Source organism: Pleurodeles waltl, chromosome 9, assembly GCF_031143425.1.
Source record: "Pleurodeles waltl isolate 20211129_DDA chromosome 9, aPleWal1.hap1.20221129, whole genome shotgun sequence".
Taxonomy (NCBI): Eukaryota; Metazoa; Chordata; class Amphibia; order Caudata; family Salamandridae; genus Pleurodeles; species Pleurodeles waltl.
In genome coordinates, this window is record NC_090448.1 from 558,159,582 (window position 1) to 558,178,787 (window position 19,206).

At 41.2% G+C, this 19,206-nt stretch overlaps 1 protein-coding gene across 1 annotated transcript in view; it reads right to left on the minus strand.

Moving 5' to 3' along the window:
- Nucleotides 1-19,206, minus strand: part of BCKDHA (branched chain keto acid dehydrogenase E1 subunit alpha) — a 99,606-nt gene that overhangs the window by 62,098 nt on the left and 18,302 nt on the right. The window contains exons 2-5 of the mRNA XM_069207519.1: nt 12,305-12,484; nt 10,212-10,298; nt 3,914-4,022; nt 3,343-3,504 (exon numbers count right to left, since the gene is read on the minus strand). Coding sequence (XP_069063620.1) covers nt 3,343-3,504; nt 3,914-4,022; nt 10,212-10,298; nt 12,305-12,484 — 538 coding nt within the window. The remainder of the gene's footprint in view (nt 1-3,342; nt 3,505-3,913; nt 4,023-10,211; nt 10,299-12,304; nt 12,485-19,206) is intronic.

The following is a 19,206-nucleotide window of genomic DNA, read 5'->3' on the forward strand; positions in this document are numbered from 1 at the left end:
GATTAAGGTGGGTTGGGTGGATTGGACTGGACTGGAGGAGGGTGGATTAATGTGGACTGGAGTGGATTAAAGTGAATTGTATTAGAGTGGAAAGGACTGGGGTGGGGTGGGTAGACTGGACTGCTGGTTAGGCAGATTGGGTAGCCGTGGACTTGTTTGAAGTGGAGTGGATTGGATTGGAGGGATGGGTTGGATTGGAGTGGGGTGGGTTGTATTGGAGTGGAGGGGGGTGGGCCGGACAGGCGTGGGGTAGATTGCACTTGAGTGGCATGGAGTAGGGTTGATTGGATTGGGGCAAATTAGATTGGTGTGGGGTGGACTGGATTGGAGTGGGGTGAATTGTGATGGAGTGGGGTGGACTGGGTGAGATTGTTTTGGATTGGAGTGGTTTGTTTTTTGATTGGAGTGGGGCAGGTTGGAGTGGGGCAGATGGTTTTGGATTATAGTGGACAGATTGGAGTGGGACAGATTGAAATGGATTGGAGTGGGGTAGGTTGTTTTGGATTGAAGTGGGGCAGATTGTTTTGCATTGGATTGGGACAGACTGGAGTGTGGCGGAGTGCAGTGGGACAGAGTGCTTTGGATTGGAGTGGGGCAGGCTGGTGTGGTGCTGATTGTTTTGGATTGGAGTGGGGAAGATTGAATTAGGGTGGATGGAGTGGGATGGATTGGAGTGGGATGAACTGAGATGGAGTGGGTGGGTTGGATTGGGGTGAGATGGACTGGATTGGAGTGGAGCGTATTGTTTTGGATTGGAGTGGGGCAGGTTGGAGTGGGGTGGATTGGAGTGGGGCAGATTGTTTTGGATGGGAGTGGGGCAGATTGCCCCACTCCAATCCGCCCCACTTCAGATTGTTTTGGATTAAAGGGGTACAGATTGGAGTGGGGATATTGTTTAGGATTGGAGGGGGACATACTGTTTGGATTGAGTAGGGCAGACTGGAGTGGGGCAGATTGTTTTGGATTGGTGCAGATTGTTTTGGATTGGAGTGGGGCGAACTGGATTGGGGGTTGGAGTGGATTGGTCGGGGTGAGTGGTTTGGATTGAAGTGGGGTGTATTGGTGTGGGGAGAGGTGGGGTGGATTGGGGTAGATTGTAGTGGGGCAGAATGGAGTGGGATGGATTGGGGTGTACTGCATGGTTATGTGTTAAAGCATCCATTCAGAAATTACACATAATAAAGAAACAACGTTGCTTTGCAATATTTAGAACAAGATAATCGACATCTTTTGAGAACAGCACTCATGAGCAAAAACAAAAGAAAACATGAGTGGAAGGTGAGAAAAGACGACATAGCCAATAAAAGAAAGTTTGCTATAAAAGATAAAACTTTATATTTTTGTTTGTTCTGCTGGTCACGTTTTTGCCAGTCACAAGCCTTCTGTTTGGAAGGCACTAGAAGTAAAAAAAAAAAAATAATAATAATAATAATAATAATAGTACTGCAATCACATCAGGACCAGCGGACGGGCACTGATTAAGTTTAGTCTATCATTGTTTGGTCCCTGTTCCACACAGAGGAACGGAAATAATGCCAGGCCTGCAGTGATGAATTACGGGGCTGTAAAGGAGAGTACCACACAGGCCAACAACTGATAAGTGACAGACGGGCTCCAAGCCCTTTACTGTAGACAACAGAGTCGTGCAAGCAAGATACATGCGTTTGCGATTCACTCGCAGGCCCGACCTTAAAAAAGGAGAAGAGAAGCTGTAAGAGTAAGTACAAATGTGTCATCCGAAAAGCATTGGTCAGTTATTTAGTGTTCTTAAAATGATCAATGCAATAGAGAGCCCACAGATCGAGGTCTATTGCTAAATACTGCACACAGCCATCAAACTTAAAACAACTCTCACAGGCACAAGTTAGGCCATCTCAAACAGAATAATAATATGGGCCAAACATATAAAATAACTGAAGGATTCAAAAAGTATCAGACAAAATCAATCAAGGATTCAAAAAGTATCTCTGACCGGACTACAAAGGTACCAGCAATCTCATTTACCCACAAGTTGTCTCCACATCTTCCGTTAGCGTGCACAGCAAGAAAAATGAAGCTTAGGCAAGTAGTCACCATTTTTTTTAATTTTTTTTTTTTAAATGGAGGCACGTCTGTGTGTCAGGAGGGACGGAAGCTTAGCATGATGGGAAATGTGCGCCGAGCACTAGTGCTGATGGGTAATGTAGTCCCGATCAATTCCGTTAAAAACAACTGAACACATTATACCCAAAATACCTCAACCTTAATAAAATAGACGATTACAAGGAGATTAAGAAAGACTGCTAGTACAATTCTGTGAGCCACAAAGATCTTACACATTATATCACACAACAAAAGGGATCGTGTCACAATTAAGCATTCTGGGACACAAAGTCCTCCTTGAAAACTATTGGGAAATGATAGAAAGGATGGCTCAAACGTTCCATGTGGATTTGTAAAGGGATGATTCATGAAGGGATCTTGTTGAGAACATATTAACAAATAGGGGAATCAGAAGAACAAAAGTAAAGTAGATTGCCTTTTCAAAAACTGATCGGATGAAGATAGTCCATGGGATATCATCATTCAATCCCCGTGTATGACTTCTTAACCTAAAAATCCAGTGTTGTTCCCTCTCAAAAAGTAGTTAATCTAGACTGCCCATATGTCGTGTATGGTAGGGTTTGTCATCCCTACATATTGTAATTTACAGGACAAGATATCAAATACATCACTCCACTAGTGTTACAATTAGTGTGGTTGTTCAATATCCAAGGGGTTTTCAGCCCCAAATCAATTTGAGTCAGTGGTTGTGTAAGATGGCAAACAGAGCACAACCCGCATAGCAAATGTCGTCTGATGTGAGGTAAGGTCCAAAAAGTCTCCTGACTTTCCCTTTGAATTACTCCAAGGTCTCTTATGGACCACTATATACTTTATATTTTTACTCTGTTTCAGAAGAAACACTAGCTGTACTGAGAATATGCCATTTCTCGTTGACGACTTTTTTTTAGGGTATCGGATGACTAAAAATGTCCTCACACACTAATCGGCTGGGTGATGACTCTCGTCCTAAATAATGTTTTCACATACATGAACACATCTTTCTGTCTTTCTTCTTTTTTTACCAGGCCTATTTTTTTGTGGTTCACCTTTTCAACTAATGCCATTGCCTCCGTGTTAATGGATCTATCGGCAACTTCCACATTTCACTCTCCTAAGCTTACAAATAAATGTATCTCTGAAATTCACGCCATCAGCAAGACACTTATTAAAATATGGTAGAAACAGACACGATCAGAGTCTCCCACCCATTGGTATTACCCGAGTGTCTCCATATAGCTAAGCACCAGGTCACCTCACCTTGTGGGATTTGCGTTGCTAGAGGAGAGGAAATGGTGATAAAGTTCAGGTCCTTGCAGCCATAGTGAACAGGCATCTGGCGACCCTTGCCGGGGTCTGAAGCATTGCCGTAACACTGCGCCATGAAGCTGTCTAGAGGGTAGCCACGGTACATCAAGACTCCTATGAGAAGAGAAAATATGTTCACATTTAAACAGAGATCATCCCAGGGGACTGCACATAGCTGCAGTGGAAAAGCTGTGCTTGAAGAGACATAATAAATCTATTACAGTTCAACACACTTTTTGACTTTGGTAAACAAAGAATAGCAGTGGTACTCTTCTTCTAGCATATATATCTCATACTGCTAACCCACTTCTGTAAATGTTATTAAAGAATATGAATTATGAGGTTATGGAGACATATCAAGCCTTCCTGGCCAGATCAACTGCCAATAAGCATCTAGTTTACTTTCAAAGGTGGAGGGTACAAAACAAGAAATAACATGCACATAATGATTGCAGAAATGCATTATTTAAGTTATCCGCCATTAATAAGAGTGCTTTCTAGTGGCAGCTTTAGCTTCTGTTACCTGCTTCCCTGTATTGCCCAAAGACCAAATCTGCATCATTCAGAGCTGCCGCACTGCCCACATGAGTGCCCTCTTCGCCGTAGTTGGTCATGTAAAAGGAAATTCGACCCTGCAAGAAAAGAATGAATCAGAGGTCTTGCACCAGTCTTTAGCAGACCAACTGAACCAACCCTTCACTACCAAGATGAAGTCCACTCAATAGTCTGAGTTTTATTGGCTACCATATTGTAGCTGGATTTACTTTCTAGAGGGTGTTACGACAATAGTGTATAAAGTGAGAAATGGTTAAAAAAATCAGAGCTAGTCAAGTTGTGCAGCGAGCACAGCCACCAGTGATGGTGGCCATGAGGCAGACATGCAAAATTAGGTCCTGCATCAACTTGTGCAACCACAATATTTGTGTGGTGACAGAGTGCTTTTTAAGCAAAATAAATCAATTAATTAATGAAGGTCTGTGTATCTCATTGGTCGACACTGGCATCTGTGTATCACTTGGTCAAAACCACATCCATTCTCTTACAAACTGACAGTCTTCATCATACCGGATGGGAATTTGTTCTTCAGGTGGATGGTGTTTGATCCTGCATTATTTAGAATGTCTCCAGAGAATAATGTATAATATTTTGAAGGGACTGAAAGGTGTGCGTTGTTTTAAGGGCTACATTTTAATAAGTAGCAAAGATATTAAAAAACATAATGGCAGACTTCAAAAAGGTGTTACATATTTTACATGAGAGGCTCATGGTGAGGATTGAAACATTTAAGTCCGGTATATCTGATAAGCACGTTGCTGGATACCATTATATAAGGCACACAAGCACGCAGGAGAGAAGCAGTTGCATTTTTTTTATGGACATGGCAACATTCTATGCCACATTTATTGGAGCTTTTAGGGATTAAATTGTGATTTTCAGTGTTCTGCAACTCAGTGCATAGTTAAGCAGAATTTGAAGTCGTTGATTAGTGTATTATGAAGCCACCAACATTTCTAAATTTATGTGTAGCAGCAGGATTATTTACCACCGATGCAAACCCATATGGATTAGGTGTGGAAATGATGGAAAGAGGTAATGGTGGCCTTTGATTAAATCGGTAGGATGCTGTAAAACATTACTTCTGCAATTTAGAAGGAGGCTCTTGCTTGCATTTGGCCCTTCAAAAAAACATTTTTATTGGTTGAGATGTTCATGATTAGAAGACAACAAATTGAAGCAGCCTATATGCTTTGGATAAAAAGATGTAAGATTGTTTTGCAAGGCTACCGATGAGGTAGGGTGAATTGCAGAGTCAGGAGAAGAATGGAGGTAAAGAAACTAAACAAGTATTTCAGGAGGTTGATAACTCTTGAAAAGGGAGAATGGCTTGAGGGAGTGAGGAAGCATAATGAACTATTGCAGGAGAAGATTCTATGAAGACTTGGTAGTCCTGAAGGAAATATTTGCAAGTGGGTCCTCTTAAAGATTACGGGCCAGATGTATGATCACGGCCCATTGCGATTCGGTAATAGCGATTTTTAAGAAATCGCTATTACCGACTCGCAAAGGGCCATGTATCACATTTGCGAATCGGTAATAGCGATTTCTTAAAAATCGCAAATGCTATTACCGTATCGCAAATTGCGATACCGGCCCCATTCGCAGCTATGGGCCTGTTGGCCCATAGCTGCGAATTATTTGCATTTCCAAAATTGCGCTTGCTGAACCAGAAATCGCAATTTTGAAAATGCAAAAGGCCAGGGTGCTGGGGGCCTAAGGCCCCCTCTCCTGCACCCCATTTTTATTTATTTTTTTTAACATGTAAGGTACACACATGCCAAAAGGGCATGTGTGCTTTACATGTTAAATTTAAAAATGTAGTTTTATTGCATTTTTAAATTTTGCACCAGGTTACCACCTGGTTGCAGATCATGGTATTTTGCATGTGCAAAATACCATTCTGTGAAAAATCGCAATTTGCTATTTTTTGGTCGCAACGCAAAAAAATCGCAATATTTGCGATTTCTACTTTGTGGTCTGCGAATGCCTTTCAGGCATTGCAGACCACGATTTTACCGTTTCATATATATACTCCGTGCAGGAGTGACTGAATAATGTTCTTGCTGCAACAGTGTGTTCAGTTGTTAGATTTATTACTCAACCTTCCTGACCTCTTGTTGACAGATAACCAGGTCACCTTTCTGGGTAAGTGTTTCTATGCACATAAGTATGTAGTCTTTTATGCCACAGAAAATTCAAAGTATTCTGCACAGTATTTGATGAGGTGATTGACCAATGCAACCATGGTTTTCTGCTGCATTATTTTTCAGATAGTACCACTATGAAGTGTGTGTTCTGTGACAACTTCCTGCTCATGTGAGATGTCCACATGTAACAGACTCTTTGAGAGTTTTGGCCCAGTGCTCTATATTGAGATTACCAGAGGCAAACAAATTGGTAGTTGCAGTCAACATATACGTTCTTGTTGAAGTAATCAGTCTTATACAAGGAATAATTTTGTTACAAGGTATTACCAGCCATGACAGGCCTGGTTGTGTGTTTAACTGGTGACCAAATGCTATCCACTGCCTGGGACAATGGGAATTATCTGTTTTGTAATTACACAGTTTGATAGTATTTAAGAAACAATATGGAACAGAGTGACCAGTGTGAAATGTTATCAGCCAGAACTCTTCCCATGTTCGTTTAAATGAATAGCCCGTTGAAGAAACTCAGGTTCACTTCTTCAAAAGAGCCGGTTTGTGTGAACACTGCTATCTTTGGTCAGTGAGCAGGGCATTATTTGGATACAAATAAAAATGTCTTATCGCCATAATTCCTGCAGAGTGTTGTATATTCTATGAACATAATCCCTGACCGCTAGTAGTTCACAGTAGCTTGTGGGTCTTGTATTCCTGGCAGCAGCTCAGTGTTTAAATTTGAAACATAAGTGCGAGGTGGAGATAGCATTTTGAAACCACCTAACATCCCTAAAATACAGAGTTGTGTGTTTTTACTATGTTGTAACACATCTTTTCTTCAAAGTTGTAAGGGAGTTTTATTCTGTGTTTAAATTGTCTTTTGGACTTAGTATAAATGAATTTCACACAAACCATTACACCACATCTTGGCCTGTCAAATGTGGACATGTTTAATTGTGATGTATAATTTTTCTTTAAATGGCCAACAAAAATGTTCACTTAGTGAAATAGCCTGGGAGGGAACTGAGCATACAAAGGAAGGACATTTCACAAAATGCACCAATAAAAATAAAGCATTTAAGACAAGCGCTACAAAGAATGAATCGCAGTAGTGGGCGTGTTTAAAAGCCCAGAGAGAGATTACAACAGGCCAGAGCGCTTGCGCGCTCGACCCTAAAAAGGAAGGTCTAGGCATTGCAAGGGAGTTCTTTTGCCATGTCGAGGTAGCCAGTAGGAAATACTAGGGAAGTATGGGTATGGTAATAAGCCAATCAGAGAGTAGTCAATTATACATACCTCAAAGTGTATCAGAGCACAAGCCCTGGGGCCTGGACAGCAGGACCCCGTGCAATACAGAGTTGAGAAACCAGCAACGGCTGTCAAAAACTTAGTTACGTACATGATCATCCTGGCACTTATTAATACAGTCACCAGAACACTTGTGTACTCTAGCTTCACTACAGAATCACTCTCACACAGTCCTCACACAATCACTTACATACTGAACCACACAACATTTCAGTAGTTAAAAGTATTGTACTACTGAGAGAAAAGTTCTAAATAAACAGAGCTCAACTGCAGGCCCTTACAAATAGGCACCTGTTCTCTTTCACCAACTTTGGGGGCTCTGATTAAATACTTTTATTCTAGGCTTAGTTTAAAACAAGGCACATGGAAACCTGCAGCTACATGCATATAATAATCAGAAGATGTAGAAAACCCATGTTAAGTGACAGGCAAAACGGGATAGTAAATTAAGCAAAAATGTTCAGAAACTGTGAAAATGTTAAATAATCTTCAAATTTGAAGCAATAATGAGACTTAATAACTAATGACCTCAAAGCAGCAGTTACTTCAGGAGGGCACTCAAGGCTTCGCAAGAATTCAAAGCAAGTTGCATCATTTGTTTTAAGATCGGATATCTTGAAATCTAAAGCACCTTAAAAGGACAAGCACAAAACAAATATTTATTGTACTATACTGTTCTACATGACTGACCCAAAGGTCATACCTGTTTCAACACAGTGTAAACCTGAAATGGAAGTAAAATTTTAAGAACAAAAACGGGATACACTGAATAACGAACACCCTTTATTATAAGAAGTGCGTATGTGTATGTTTTTTCTGCAGAGTACTGTAATGTATAACTTTTATCCAATCTACTTTTCTCAGGGAGATAACAATAGTATTAATAAAGCACATTATTGTGTTTTCATGCACAATAAAATCATAACTTGTTGGTTAACAATGTTTCGAGTCTATCTGCAGAATGTGTATGATAGTCTATAATTAGATCCCTAATTATTTAGGGTAGCACTCTGGTGTTTTTAATTTTGAATGAACTGAAATACTGAGATATTTATAAAATGACAAAGAATGTACAGCATAATGTGCTTTCGGTTCTATATTATGGCCCATTATTTGTTGTTCTCTTGCCATCTAATTTGCAGTTCCTCTCTACATCGTTTAGTCAAACATATTACATTGTTTCATCATCCAATCTTGCAATTTGCCAATGTCCCCTCTAAGGGCAATACTCTGCTAGGTGTGTTTGTGAGCTCTCAGGACTCGCTGAATGTGTTCTAATTTTCATGAAGAAAGCCTATATTCTCTGGCCCGACACTCGACAATATATATGTCGAAGACCGACCTGTGTCGTTTCCAGGTAAAAATTGATAAAGGGATTTTAACTGCAAAAACAGAGACTATTAATTGAAGGGGTGGTTGTTGATCCAAAGACCTGCAATATAAACAGGAGCAATATCCTTCATTTAAAAATTCAGTCTGTTGTGAAGGGTAGAAGAAAGGACCAGATGGCACATCTGCTTTCCTATCCAAAAATGCAGCACGGTCCACGTTGATCTTCCATTTCTCCAACTCCTCGCCCAGTAACACAACAAATGCTTTTCAGCACCAAAAAGGGACATGTAAAAAGAAAAAAATAACAATCTATCAGACCCATCATCGGTTTCCACCTTGGAAAGGTAACTTTCTGTACCAGGCATTTGTAAAAGCCGAATCTAAAGTCATAAAACTTCTGCGGTCTCTCTCGTCCCTTGCTTTCTGCTCTTAAACAACGTTTCAGTGGCTGAATAACCAACAGAGCAGTGCCCCGCTCAGAGATGCGGAGTGAGTGCCTCGGGCCCAGACAGGGGGCGCTATTACAATGAATGTGCTGTCCAGATTACAGGTGTGGTCCTGCACTGGAACCAGCACAGTAACACAAGGCAGACCAGGTGCTCGGAGCCAACAGTGACTTTGACTGCAGACAGCAACCCGACCTGCAATTCCAAGAGGGGAAGTGACTGCACACGCTTGCAGAGGAACGACAACTTTTCTCCTTTTCTATGAGTTGCCCTTTGGTGCAGGGCCACACTTGTGTCCCACCTCTAGGAGGGGTCCAGTTAGTGCACTTTCCATCGGCTTTTCTATCCTTGAGCCTGCTTCTGTTACATGTTGCAGGCGCAAAGAAAATGGGTTCCTGCATATGCATCAGGCCCTGTCCCATCTACTGATCTGTACTACAGAAGGTGCTATGTAAGCACATGCGGCCCCCTCTGTAATATTATGTTGCCGTGGGGCACTAAAAGTGGGAGTAAACACCCATTGCATCCTCAGGGCACTATGGTATTAAAAAGGTGAATACAGAAGCTTGCCTGGTCCCTTCCGTAATACGGATCCTGCTGGAGCTATGTGTGCCCCAAGAGTCACAAAGCTAGCCTGGTTATACTATAGATCACTGAGTGTTTGATACATGTGCCTTTGATACCAATCAGGCATGGCAGTTATAGCCGTTGCCACCGTTCATCTCAAACGTCATGAAGGCAGTAGCAGAAACAGGAAGTAAACAGGACTGAGGAGTCCCGTTTATTTTGCCCATCTCCAAGCCCCTCAGCAGCAAATAAGAGTTTGTTGGGTAGAAAAGGGTTCGAACTTGTGATGCCACTGGGATCAAATGGCGTGTGGAGTCTCTTCTGCTACCATGGCGTTGTTGTTTATTGACACCTTTGTAAACTGGAATGTATGCACAGTGCTCGAGGACAACTTCAAAGCCTGGCTGCCTCACCAGGATTCCTTCTCTCACAGTGCGGGTTGGCTGCCTAGCGCATAAATGAGATGTACCTGTCTCTGGGACTCGTACAGGATGCGGTCCATTGTGTTCAGCAGCGTCATGGTTTTGTAGAACTTCACCACCTTTTCTTTTGGAAGCTGTGGAAAGTCAGAATAAAATGGACTTTAAAAGAGGGGGAAAAAAGTGAGTTAAACATTTAAGTAGGTACGCATTCACACCAAGCAGATGTACATACACACCTTTTACGCTCCCACCTTGCAAATGGAGATTGGCTGTAGTTAGCTGGAGAGCAGTGAAAAAAATATCAACGTTTTTTTCACTCGAAGGAAAACATATCTTCTCCCTGCACAGATGCAAACTGTGACAGCCATTGCTCGCATACTTCTTTCAAAACTGCATGTGGTGCAAGGAGCGCCATAAGCTCAAAGCGAGTAATTGTGCTTAGATAGGGATATGTGGATACTCCTTGCACCTTAAAGCACTTTATATGAATATAATAGGAACTCGTTTCTCTCTTGCATGATTCCTCAGTTCAGCCAGAAGTAGAAACGCTTGCAGCAAAATTAACAATCATCTTAAATCAAATTGCAGTGAGAATAATAATTTATGATGTATTATAAACATACGGGTCTAAGAGAGGAACCGAAAACACAGTTTAATTAATTAATACTAAGAAAGAGAACCAGTTCTTTAGTGCGACACACTCTGGAGCGGGGAATATGTGCCCCATCAGTATTGCGACAGCAGGTGTGCCACAAATATATAACCCAAAAGTCGCTGCCATGGTACTTTCATGGTTATCCATCAGTTTTGTCACAGAATATCCTCTGTTGCAAATAGAATGTTCTCATCAGATGTGCTGCAGAATTTCAGCCCATTTGGCTGCTTTGCAATGAACGCTTTCCACCATTTACAGCACCACTGAATGCCTGTCATCAGCTGTGTTTCCATGAATGTTGGCACATTAGTAAGCCACAGAACATCAGCACATATTTTATTTTGCCACATAATACATTTCATTTTACGAACTCTGAGATGCCTATTCAACACTCACAGCACCATACAGTGCCAGCCCATCAGATAAAATACCACAGAATATCTACTCTTTAGCTGCCACAGCGAAGAAGATCTCATACATCGATTAACATGGCAGAGAATTTCAATACATTAGTTACTGTGTCACATGATTCCTGTCCATTAAAGAGGGCGCAACAGGATGTCTTCCCATTTGTTATGATGCCGCATGACACCGGGATCACGATTCTTATACGGCGGAATGCATAGCCATCAGAAGCCATGCCATTTAATGCTCACCCATTAATATGGCACAGAATGCCAGCCCATTCGTTACTGTGTCCAAAACATCCACCAGTTGCCCTGAATTCAATGCCCATCCGTCAGTGACAATAGCATGGACTACCTTCCCACTGCCATATAAAGCCCGGCCCTCAGTTACTTTGCCAAGGTTTTATGAAGTGACACAACGTCTGCTCGTTGGTTACACTGAAATCGAGTGCTTACTCATTCCCTCTTCTGCACATAAAGATTATACCAACTTGCTTGAGAATTAGAGACTTGGGAGATGTTCAACTAAAAGAAGAGCTCCCAGTGGACATTTGGAAGTAATGTTACAAGCTGGGCTCCCAAAGGGGTTGTGCAAGAGAGGACTTGTAATTGCAGTAACCTGTATGCTAAAAATAATGTACGCCCCATCAATTACCACTGCAGAACGCAAAGGAGTGCTGGGGTGACGGGCACTCATGTTGTGGCTCTTGCACAAGAATTTGCCAAGACATAAGTGTAAAGCATACATTCAAAACCACCTGCATCTTTGAAACAATTTAGGTCTCAAAGCAAGCATCAGAACCAGAGATTAAGATACTGGAACATGATTTGCTTAGGAAATCTGACCTCTACTGCAGCTGAGGTTATAGGCTGGTCAGCAGCAGAAAGCCATCCCATGATTTGTAATAAACCACTACTTCAGAGACACATTCTCTTGCAATATGTGCTTCACCATTTATTCCAAAGTTAACCATGCCACTTATTGGAAAGGTATAAAAGTCAAGGCAACAGAGAAGTTCGTCACTCACAACCCCACAATGCTATCATCCAAACATGCCTGTCTGATGGGATACTCTACCTGAGGGTCTTCCTCTGGGTTGATGATTTGCCCTTGGCGGTCCATAACTCTGTAGATGGGAATCCCAGAAATCACATTGGGCTGAATGAAGTCCAGTTTATCCACAAACTCAGCCGAGGCTCCAGGGAACTGCGGCTTCTCTTCCAGGGATGTGAACTCATTCTGCTGATGGAGACACCGCTGGGATGAAAAGAGGGAACAAAGACTTTGTGAAAAAACCCTTTCAAAATGGTGAAAAACGAAGTTATCTTCTTGGTGCGATACGGCCCCATTTTCAAACAATAGTTATCTTTGTTTGTGGCAAACTACTCGCTAGCAAAAACAGCAATCTTTAAAAAAAAAAATCCTTCAGATAGACTAAGTAGAATTAAGGCTGAAACAATACTTTTATGCGGCCCATATACAGACAGAGTAAATCAAGAAGCTCATTCCTTTAAATAAAAATGCATACAGTGCAGTCAACAGCTGAGCAGGTTTTCTTCAAACATATAGGAACCATGTGACTGGTTGTTAACAACCCATAGCAGCTTTAAAGGAACTGAACCTAACTCATAAACAATAAAGCCTACCCTGAGACATATATTTGATGCCCTTGGCTGTCCTGAACACATACTTTGAGGTCCATTAATAGAAAGTATTCTGGATTGATTAACAGTCAACATCACCATGGCAACGATTGTATTTTCCTAACTGCCTGAGGATGCGGAGCACATCTCTTCAAAACACTATGCTTGCCTCGAGACATCGTTTGGATGTTCTTAGCTTTTAAAACGTAAATGCTTTATAAAATTCATGTAAGCCCATTTGTCCAGAACAGCATGCCTACATGACAACTCTCTTGGGATATGAACACTAGTGCATATCTTCCAATTTGAATGCCACAAAAACTCAAATTTTGTCCGGCTGAAGGTGACTGAACTTTACCACTGGCCCCGAAACGACAGATTTATTCTGAAAGCCACCGACTTTTAGTACACTTCGAAAATCACTAGGTGGAATAATAAAAACCCTCACAATGGAACTAGGAATCTCAGGAAACCGGTGTATTCTGGGAAACAGGGATCGTGGAGAACAAAATAGGGAACATGGAGAAAAATGGAGCACAGGGCATTGGAGAGGGGTAACATACCTTTTACAAAATGTCGTTGATCAACAACAGAAACGAGTTAGCAACTGTAACTGATCCAGACACCTCAATAAGCCCACAGCCAATCAGCCTTATCACAAACAGTGCAAGTTTAAGAAGAACTTAAGGGGTTCCCCAATGTTAACAGGTGAACACCTCTGCCGTAATAACCAAACAATAAATGCAATCAATAATACCATGTCATGTTTGACACCTGTTTTTTTTGCTTTTGTTCAAGAGTAAGAGAGGATTATTGACGTATAATACATTTTAAATGAAGCTTTGATGTTAAATTCTAGAAAACAAGACAAATCTGGTCTGTCATTAGGCCATCTGGAATAATGGTATCTAAAAATGTGGCCACCAATTTATGTGTTTATTGTTTATGGGAACTCATTGTCAATATTTTAGGCCCTCTTAGATACAAAGTGTATGGCACATCATGGAAAGAACCTGTTCCCTTTGTTAACAAGCTCATAGGCTCCCTTCTGCCTCTGTTTTGTCTCAGTCGCAAACAGTCAGATCGCGTGTTGTGTAACACATTACACATGCGGTCGTACTATTTGGCATCTAAGACAAAACAGAGGCAGAAGGGACCCTTGCTCCCAAGGTGTAGCCTACACTTCATATCTCAGAAGCCCTCAAATACTGTTAGACATTGAGCTCCCATATTGAAGGTGATGTTGCATATGACTATAAATTACGACAGACCACATAACTCAGTTGTTTTTTTTTCCTTTGAAATTGAAACGGTCACTTTATTGGGCTATCATGCAAGGTGGGATTCAAGCATATCGAGATGGACCCCAAACATGATCATTAAAGGTTTTTATGTTTATGTTTGGGAAACAATTCTTGTCCTGAAGAAGGTGGCTACATCACAATAATCCACTGAAACGCGTTGACGTATCCTTTTGGGCTAAATCCGATGAACTGTGGGATATAATACACAATTATTATTTATGTATATCATGTATCCTGTATTGTGATTCAACCAGATTGGTAAAGACAAATGAAGGGTGTCTTGTGTGTTTCTCCCTTTGCTGTATGTTTTTAATTATTTGTTTTTGCAGAAGGATTTCGTATAACCTGCACTGCAATTGTGATGTTTTTATTTTAGTTTTGAGGTTAAAAAAGGATACTTCCCAGACATAACTGGATGTTTATGTTATTAAAGCTCTTCACATTTTGACATTTCTGTGGTTCTAAAATTCGCATGTTCTAAGAGGTGAAAAGTGTGTGAAATCCAATTGAGAGAGGCAAGTGATTTGTTTTGGTCGCTTTTAAGTGCTGGATGTTATATTTTCAAGGGGTGTTTTTGATTTGATAGCTTTCTAGGTTCCATGTCCCCTTGTTTGTGGGGGCCCTCTCTTGTGGTTACAGTCCAGATTACGAGTATGTCAGTTTTTGGTACAGGGATATTGGAGGCATGCATTTAAACAGTTTAAAATACTGTCCAAAGGGTGAAGTGTTAACATCTCCCTTCGGCGTTCTAGGGGGAACGGCTTTGGTTTGCAGTAGTAAAAAATAATAATAATAATAAATAAATAAAAAATAATTTAATGCAATTGAAACAGTGTAGAAAGATTGATTCTTTTGATGTCATGACTTCTGTAGTTCCACTAAAATAAAATTCATATTACAGACACTATTCCTAGCGAAGCATCAGTTATTTCAAGAGGGAACTCTACTTTAAACTTCTCTTGCCATATCCTGAATCCTAGGAGTGACGGTGACTGCAGAAAGTGGGACCACATCATGGGTTGCACTGAATATAGTGGTTGAGAAAGCTTTAACCAATTGAAGCATTTTCTTAGTAGAACACATCTGATGATGCCTCAATCAGAAAATAACTCGAGTTGTCCATTAACAGCGGTAAAGAGAGTTAGCATTTTGAGAACACCCCTAGCACTGGAGCAAGTCCCCCTTTCTTTCTTTCCTTACTTTTTCAAGCTTTAAATGCACTATATACTGTTTTGTAGAGCTGTTTTTTGTAGTGGAATGGGGTTCTCCCAAAGACTATATAGTGCACACACAGTAGGCCAGAAAGAGATGACAAGTTTTAGAACAAAGTGGAATTCACTGAATTAATAAGGGGCACCTTTATTTTAAAGTATGCTTTTGCAGGCTGTTTTTTAGGGAAGTGCAACTTTTTATGTTGTACAAGGTGGAAAGAAAGGAAATAATGAAGTGGAGTAACTTTGCTTCTATGCAAGACACGATTATTAATAGTAAATAATAATTTGAAATGTACATATTTCATGCATATGATTTTCCTTATTAGGAATCTTTGTATGCTCATGGAGATAGTAACTTTTTATGTGTATGAAAATGTCAAAGTAGCTAGATAGCATGTACTGCATATTTTTCTGTTCCTTGCTGCGTAATTTCGTTGACCTTCCATAATTTACACCTCTACTGTTCCATAAATATAGTGGCATTGAAAACAGCTTGTAATTTCATGCCACAATTATAGCAGGTGCTTATCTGGATGAAGACGATTATACCCAGTGCCACTGGAATTATGCAATATGGCAGTCGCAGCATTCGCTGCATACGTATGGTTTTCTCACACTTGCCACACTGTGTTACTAAGATGCTGCCTTGCATGCAACTGCTGAGAGGAAAGTACTTAATAAAGGTTAACAGATCATTTTCAGTTATTGCTTACTTAGCTACTAAACTGATATTAAAGAGGTGAAAAAGGTTGTGCCCAGTTTGTGTTGTGCCTCGCCTGCTTGGCAATGCTGTGCAGACAAACAAAATAAAAATACTTAAAAAGTTAGGAAGCAGCTGTGTCATTCTGTAGGCACGCACAAGCATGCTGGCACATAAGGCTGCCAATTTACCAATCCAAAATGGCCAGGCTCCACTAACATTGGTTAAAAAAATAAAATAAAAAAAAAACAATTTCATGAAAGGGCATTTTGATGTGCAGATCGGCCACCAACAAATGGCAGCTGCCTAGCTATCCAAAAATACCTTAACAGTAAATAAATTATTTTAAATGACCAGGAGGAGCAGGAGAGAAACAGAGGAGCAACTGAGGGTTGTGGGTAGGAGGAAAGCAACAGGGAGCGGAGGGGAGTGTGAGAGGGGGGCGAAGCAGTAAGGTGCTTGAGATTGGGGAAGAAACAAAGCTAAAAAGAAAAGCGAGGGAGGGTAAGGGAAAGCAAAAGGTGAACTTGGTAGGGAATGAGGGAGCAACATGAGTGCACATGGGAAGGTGCTATTTTCTGAGAGAAGCAGCACACAGAGAGAAAACATGATCACGGATGAATTACTAAAAAAGAGAAGTAAGTAGTTTACTGAATTTTAGCAGTGGAAGGCTAAAAGTCAGCCAATCAAAAGGATGATATAGAGGCTATGTTCCAGAGAAGAGACACGACGAGGATGCAATCCATTGAATAAGAAGCAAGCAAATTACAATAAAGCCAACTAATGGTAAAGAATGAGCAGAAACTAAGCCCAATGTAGGTTTTTGTTATGGTCCTGCCTCAAAATGTGCTGCAATAAGCAGTATAATTTGCCTTCTCTTGCAACACAACGTAGCCCACTCTGCTGCATAAATCCAGTGTCCCCGATTATATCCTGGTATCTAATCTGACTCAGATTCTTCTTGTAGGATTCCCAAGCAAAACTTTTGGAAGGAAATTAGAACATCCGTTGATTAGACAACTGCTGGTGGGCATTCACTCCATTAAGTACCTATGAAATTCTCCTAGCTCTTTAAGCAACTCATCGTGTGGTACCGGATAAAATGTGTCTCACTTTAGTGCAATCTATCCACTTCCACAGATAACATCTGAAGGTAGGGCCTATGGAACATCGCCACTAGTCTGCGTTAGGTCCCTCAGAAGAGTAAGTCATAAACTACCGCAAAAGTGCTGCAATGCCATAATAGTATCACATTGGGTGCAATACAAATGCCAACTCACAACATAATTCCAACAGACCATCATCACATGCTCTGCCATTAAACAGCAGCTTACAAACACATTATGCAGTTCTGGTACTGAAGAGGAGTTGTTTTTTTAATTCTTTTAATTGTGAATTTAAGTAGCTTGGTCCTAGCAGTGGAGCAATTCCTATTAAGCCTCGATTGTACGTGCGTGCTGCACTTGCATAGACGGCATTTACAAAATTCTCGAAATACATGGAGCAGGACAACAGAGACCCAACATGTCCTCTCCAAGGGCATGATAACTTAAACGGTTATAAACAAATTAATCTAGTGCTGGTTGTAACAGTATCTAGCAGCAGATTTTTTTTTTAACTGGTTAATATTGCAAACGGGAGCCTATGTCAGATTGAGAAAATACTGCAAGGGTAGTGTAAAGGACTGCAAAAAATTAAAATAAACGTGCTCATAGACACTGTTTATCGTGAAAGACTAGTCTATTTAAATCAATTCAAAATAAAACACATAAAAATAGAAACATATTAAAATAGAAACGTTACTGAAAGAGCACAAAGAGCATGCAGTGCTTAAGGTAACTGTTAGAAATGGGGTCTCTAGTTGGCAGTGATTTGCTCCCTGTCCAAGCAGGAACCCTCACTCTAGTTAGGGTAAGGGAGTGACACCGCTAAAATAACCCCTGGGCACCCCCTTGGTAGCTTGGCACAAGTAGTCATGCTTATCTCAGAGACAATGTGTAAAGTATATGTACACACACAGTAACTCCGTGAAAACACCACAAAAGGACACCAGTTTAGAAAAATAGACAATATTTATCGGAATGAAACAAGACCAAAAAAACAAAAATCCAACTTACACAAGTAAAGATACAAATGTTTAAAAACATTAAATCTTAGTTAAATTGGTCGCGGTCACTGCACTCAGCGGGGACCACGGCTCCGGTGCAGGCAGCAGCACCAAGCCAGAGAGCGGTGCCAGTTCCGAAGTCGCTCTGGGGTCGATGTACTTAGTTTCATCTTGGTTACATCAGAACTCACTCCAAAAGGGCCCAGGAACTGGATTTGGCACCACTTGGCAAGTCAGAACTCTCAGCAAGACAGCCCAGATGCTAGCAGATGAAATCTTTGATATCCCCGAGACTTCTAAAGAGGAATCAAGCTCAGTCCAAGAGCCCTTGGAGAACCTTTGGAAGCAGGATGTAGAAAGCAAAGTCCACTCCTTTCACACTCATGACCGAAGCAGCAGGCTAGCGAACAAAGCAATAGGCAGTGTGGCAGTCCCTCCTACACCATTCAGCTCTTCTCTGTGGGAGAACGTCCTCAGTCCAGAAGGATTCTAACTGTGTGGGGCCAGAGGTCCAGTACGCAGACCCATTTCTGTCTTTGAAGCAGGCAAACTTCAAAGAAAAGTCTTTGTAGTGCACATGATCATGCCTTCCCTGTCCTGGCCCCAGACACACTTCAGGGGATTGGAGACTGCTTTGTGTGAGGACAGGCACTGCCCTATTCAGGGGCATGTGTCAGCTCCTCACACCACTCTAGTTCAGTAAGACTAGCCTGGTGATGGGCCATCAGGATACACAGGGCTCACGTCAGCTCCCTTTGTGTGACTGTCTGGAGTGAATACACAAACAGCCCACCCGTCATCTTGACCCAGATGTGTATTCAGCAGACAGGCAGAGCACAAAATGGTTAAGCAGGAAAATGTCCACTTTCTAAAAGTGGCATTTTTAAACTTTCAATTCAAAAACCAACTTCACCAAAAGTTGTATTTTTAAATTGTGGGTTCAGAGACCCCAAACTCCACATCGCTATCTGCTCCCAATAAGAAATTACACTTTAAAAAGATTTCAAGGCA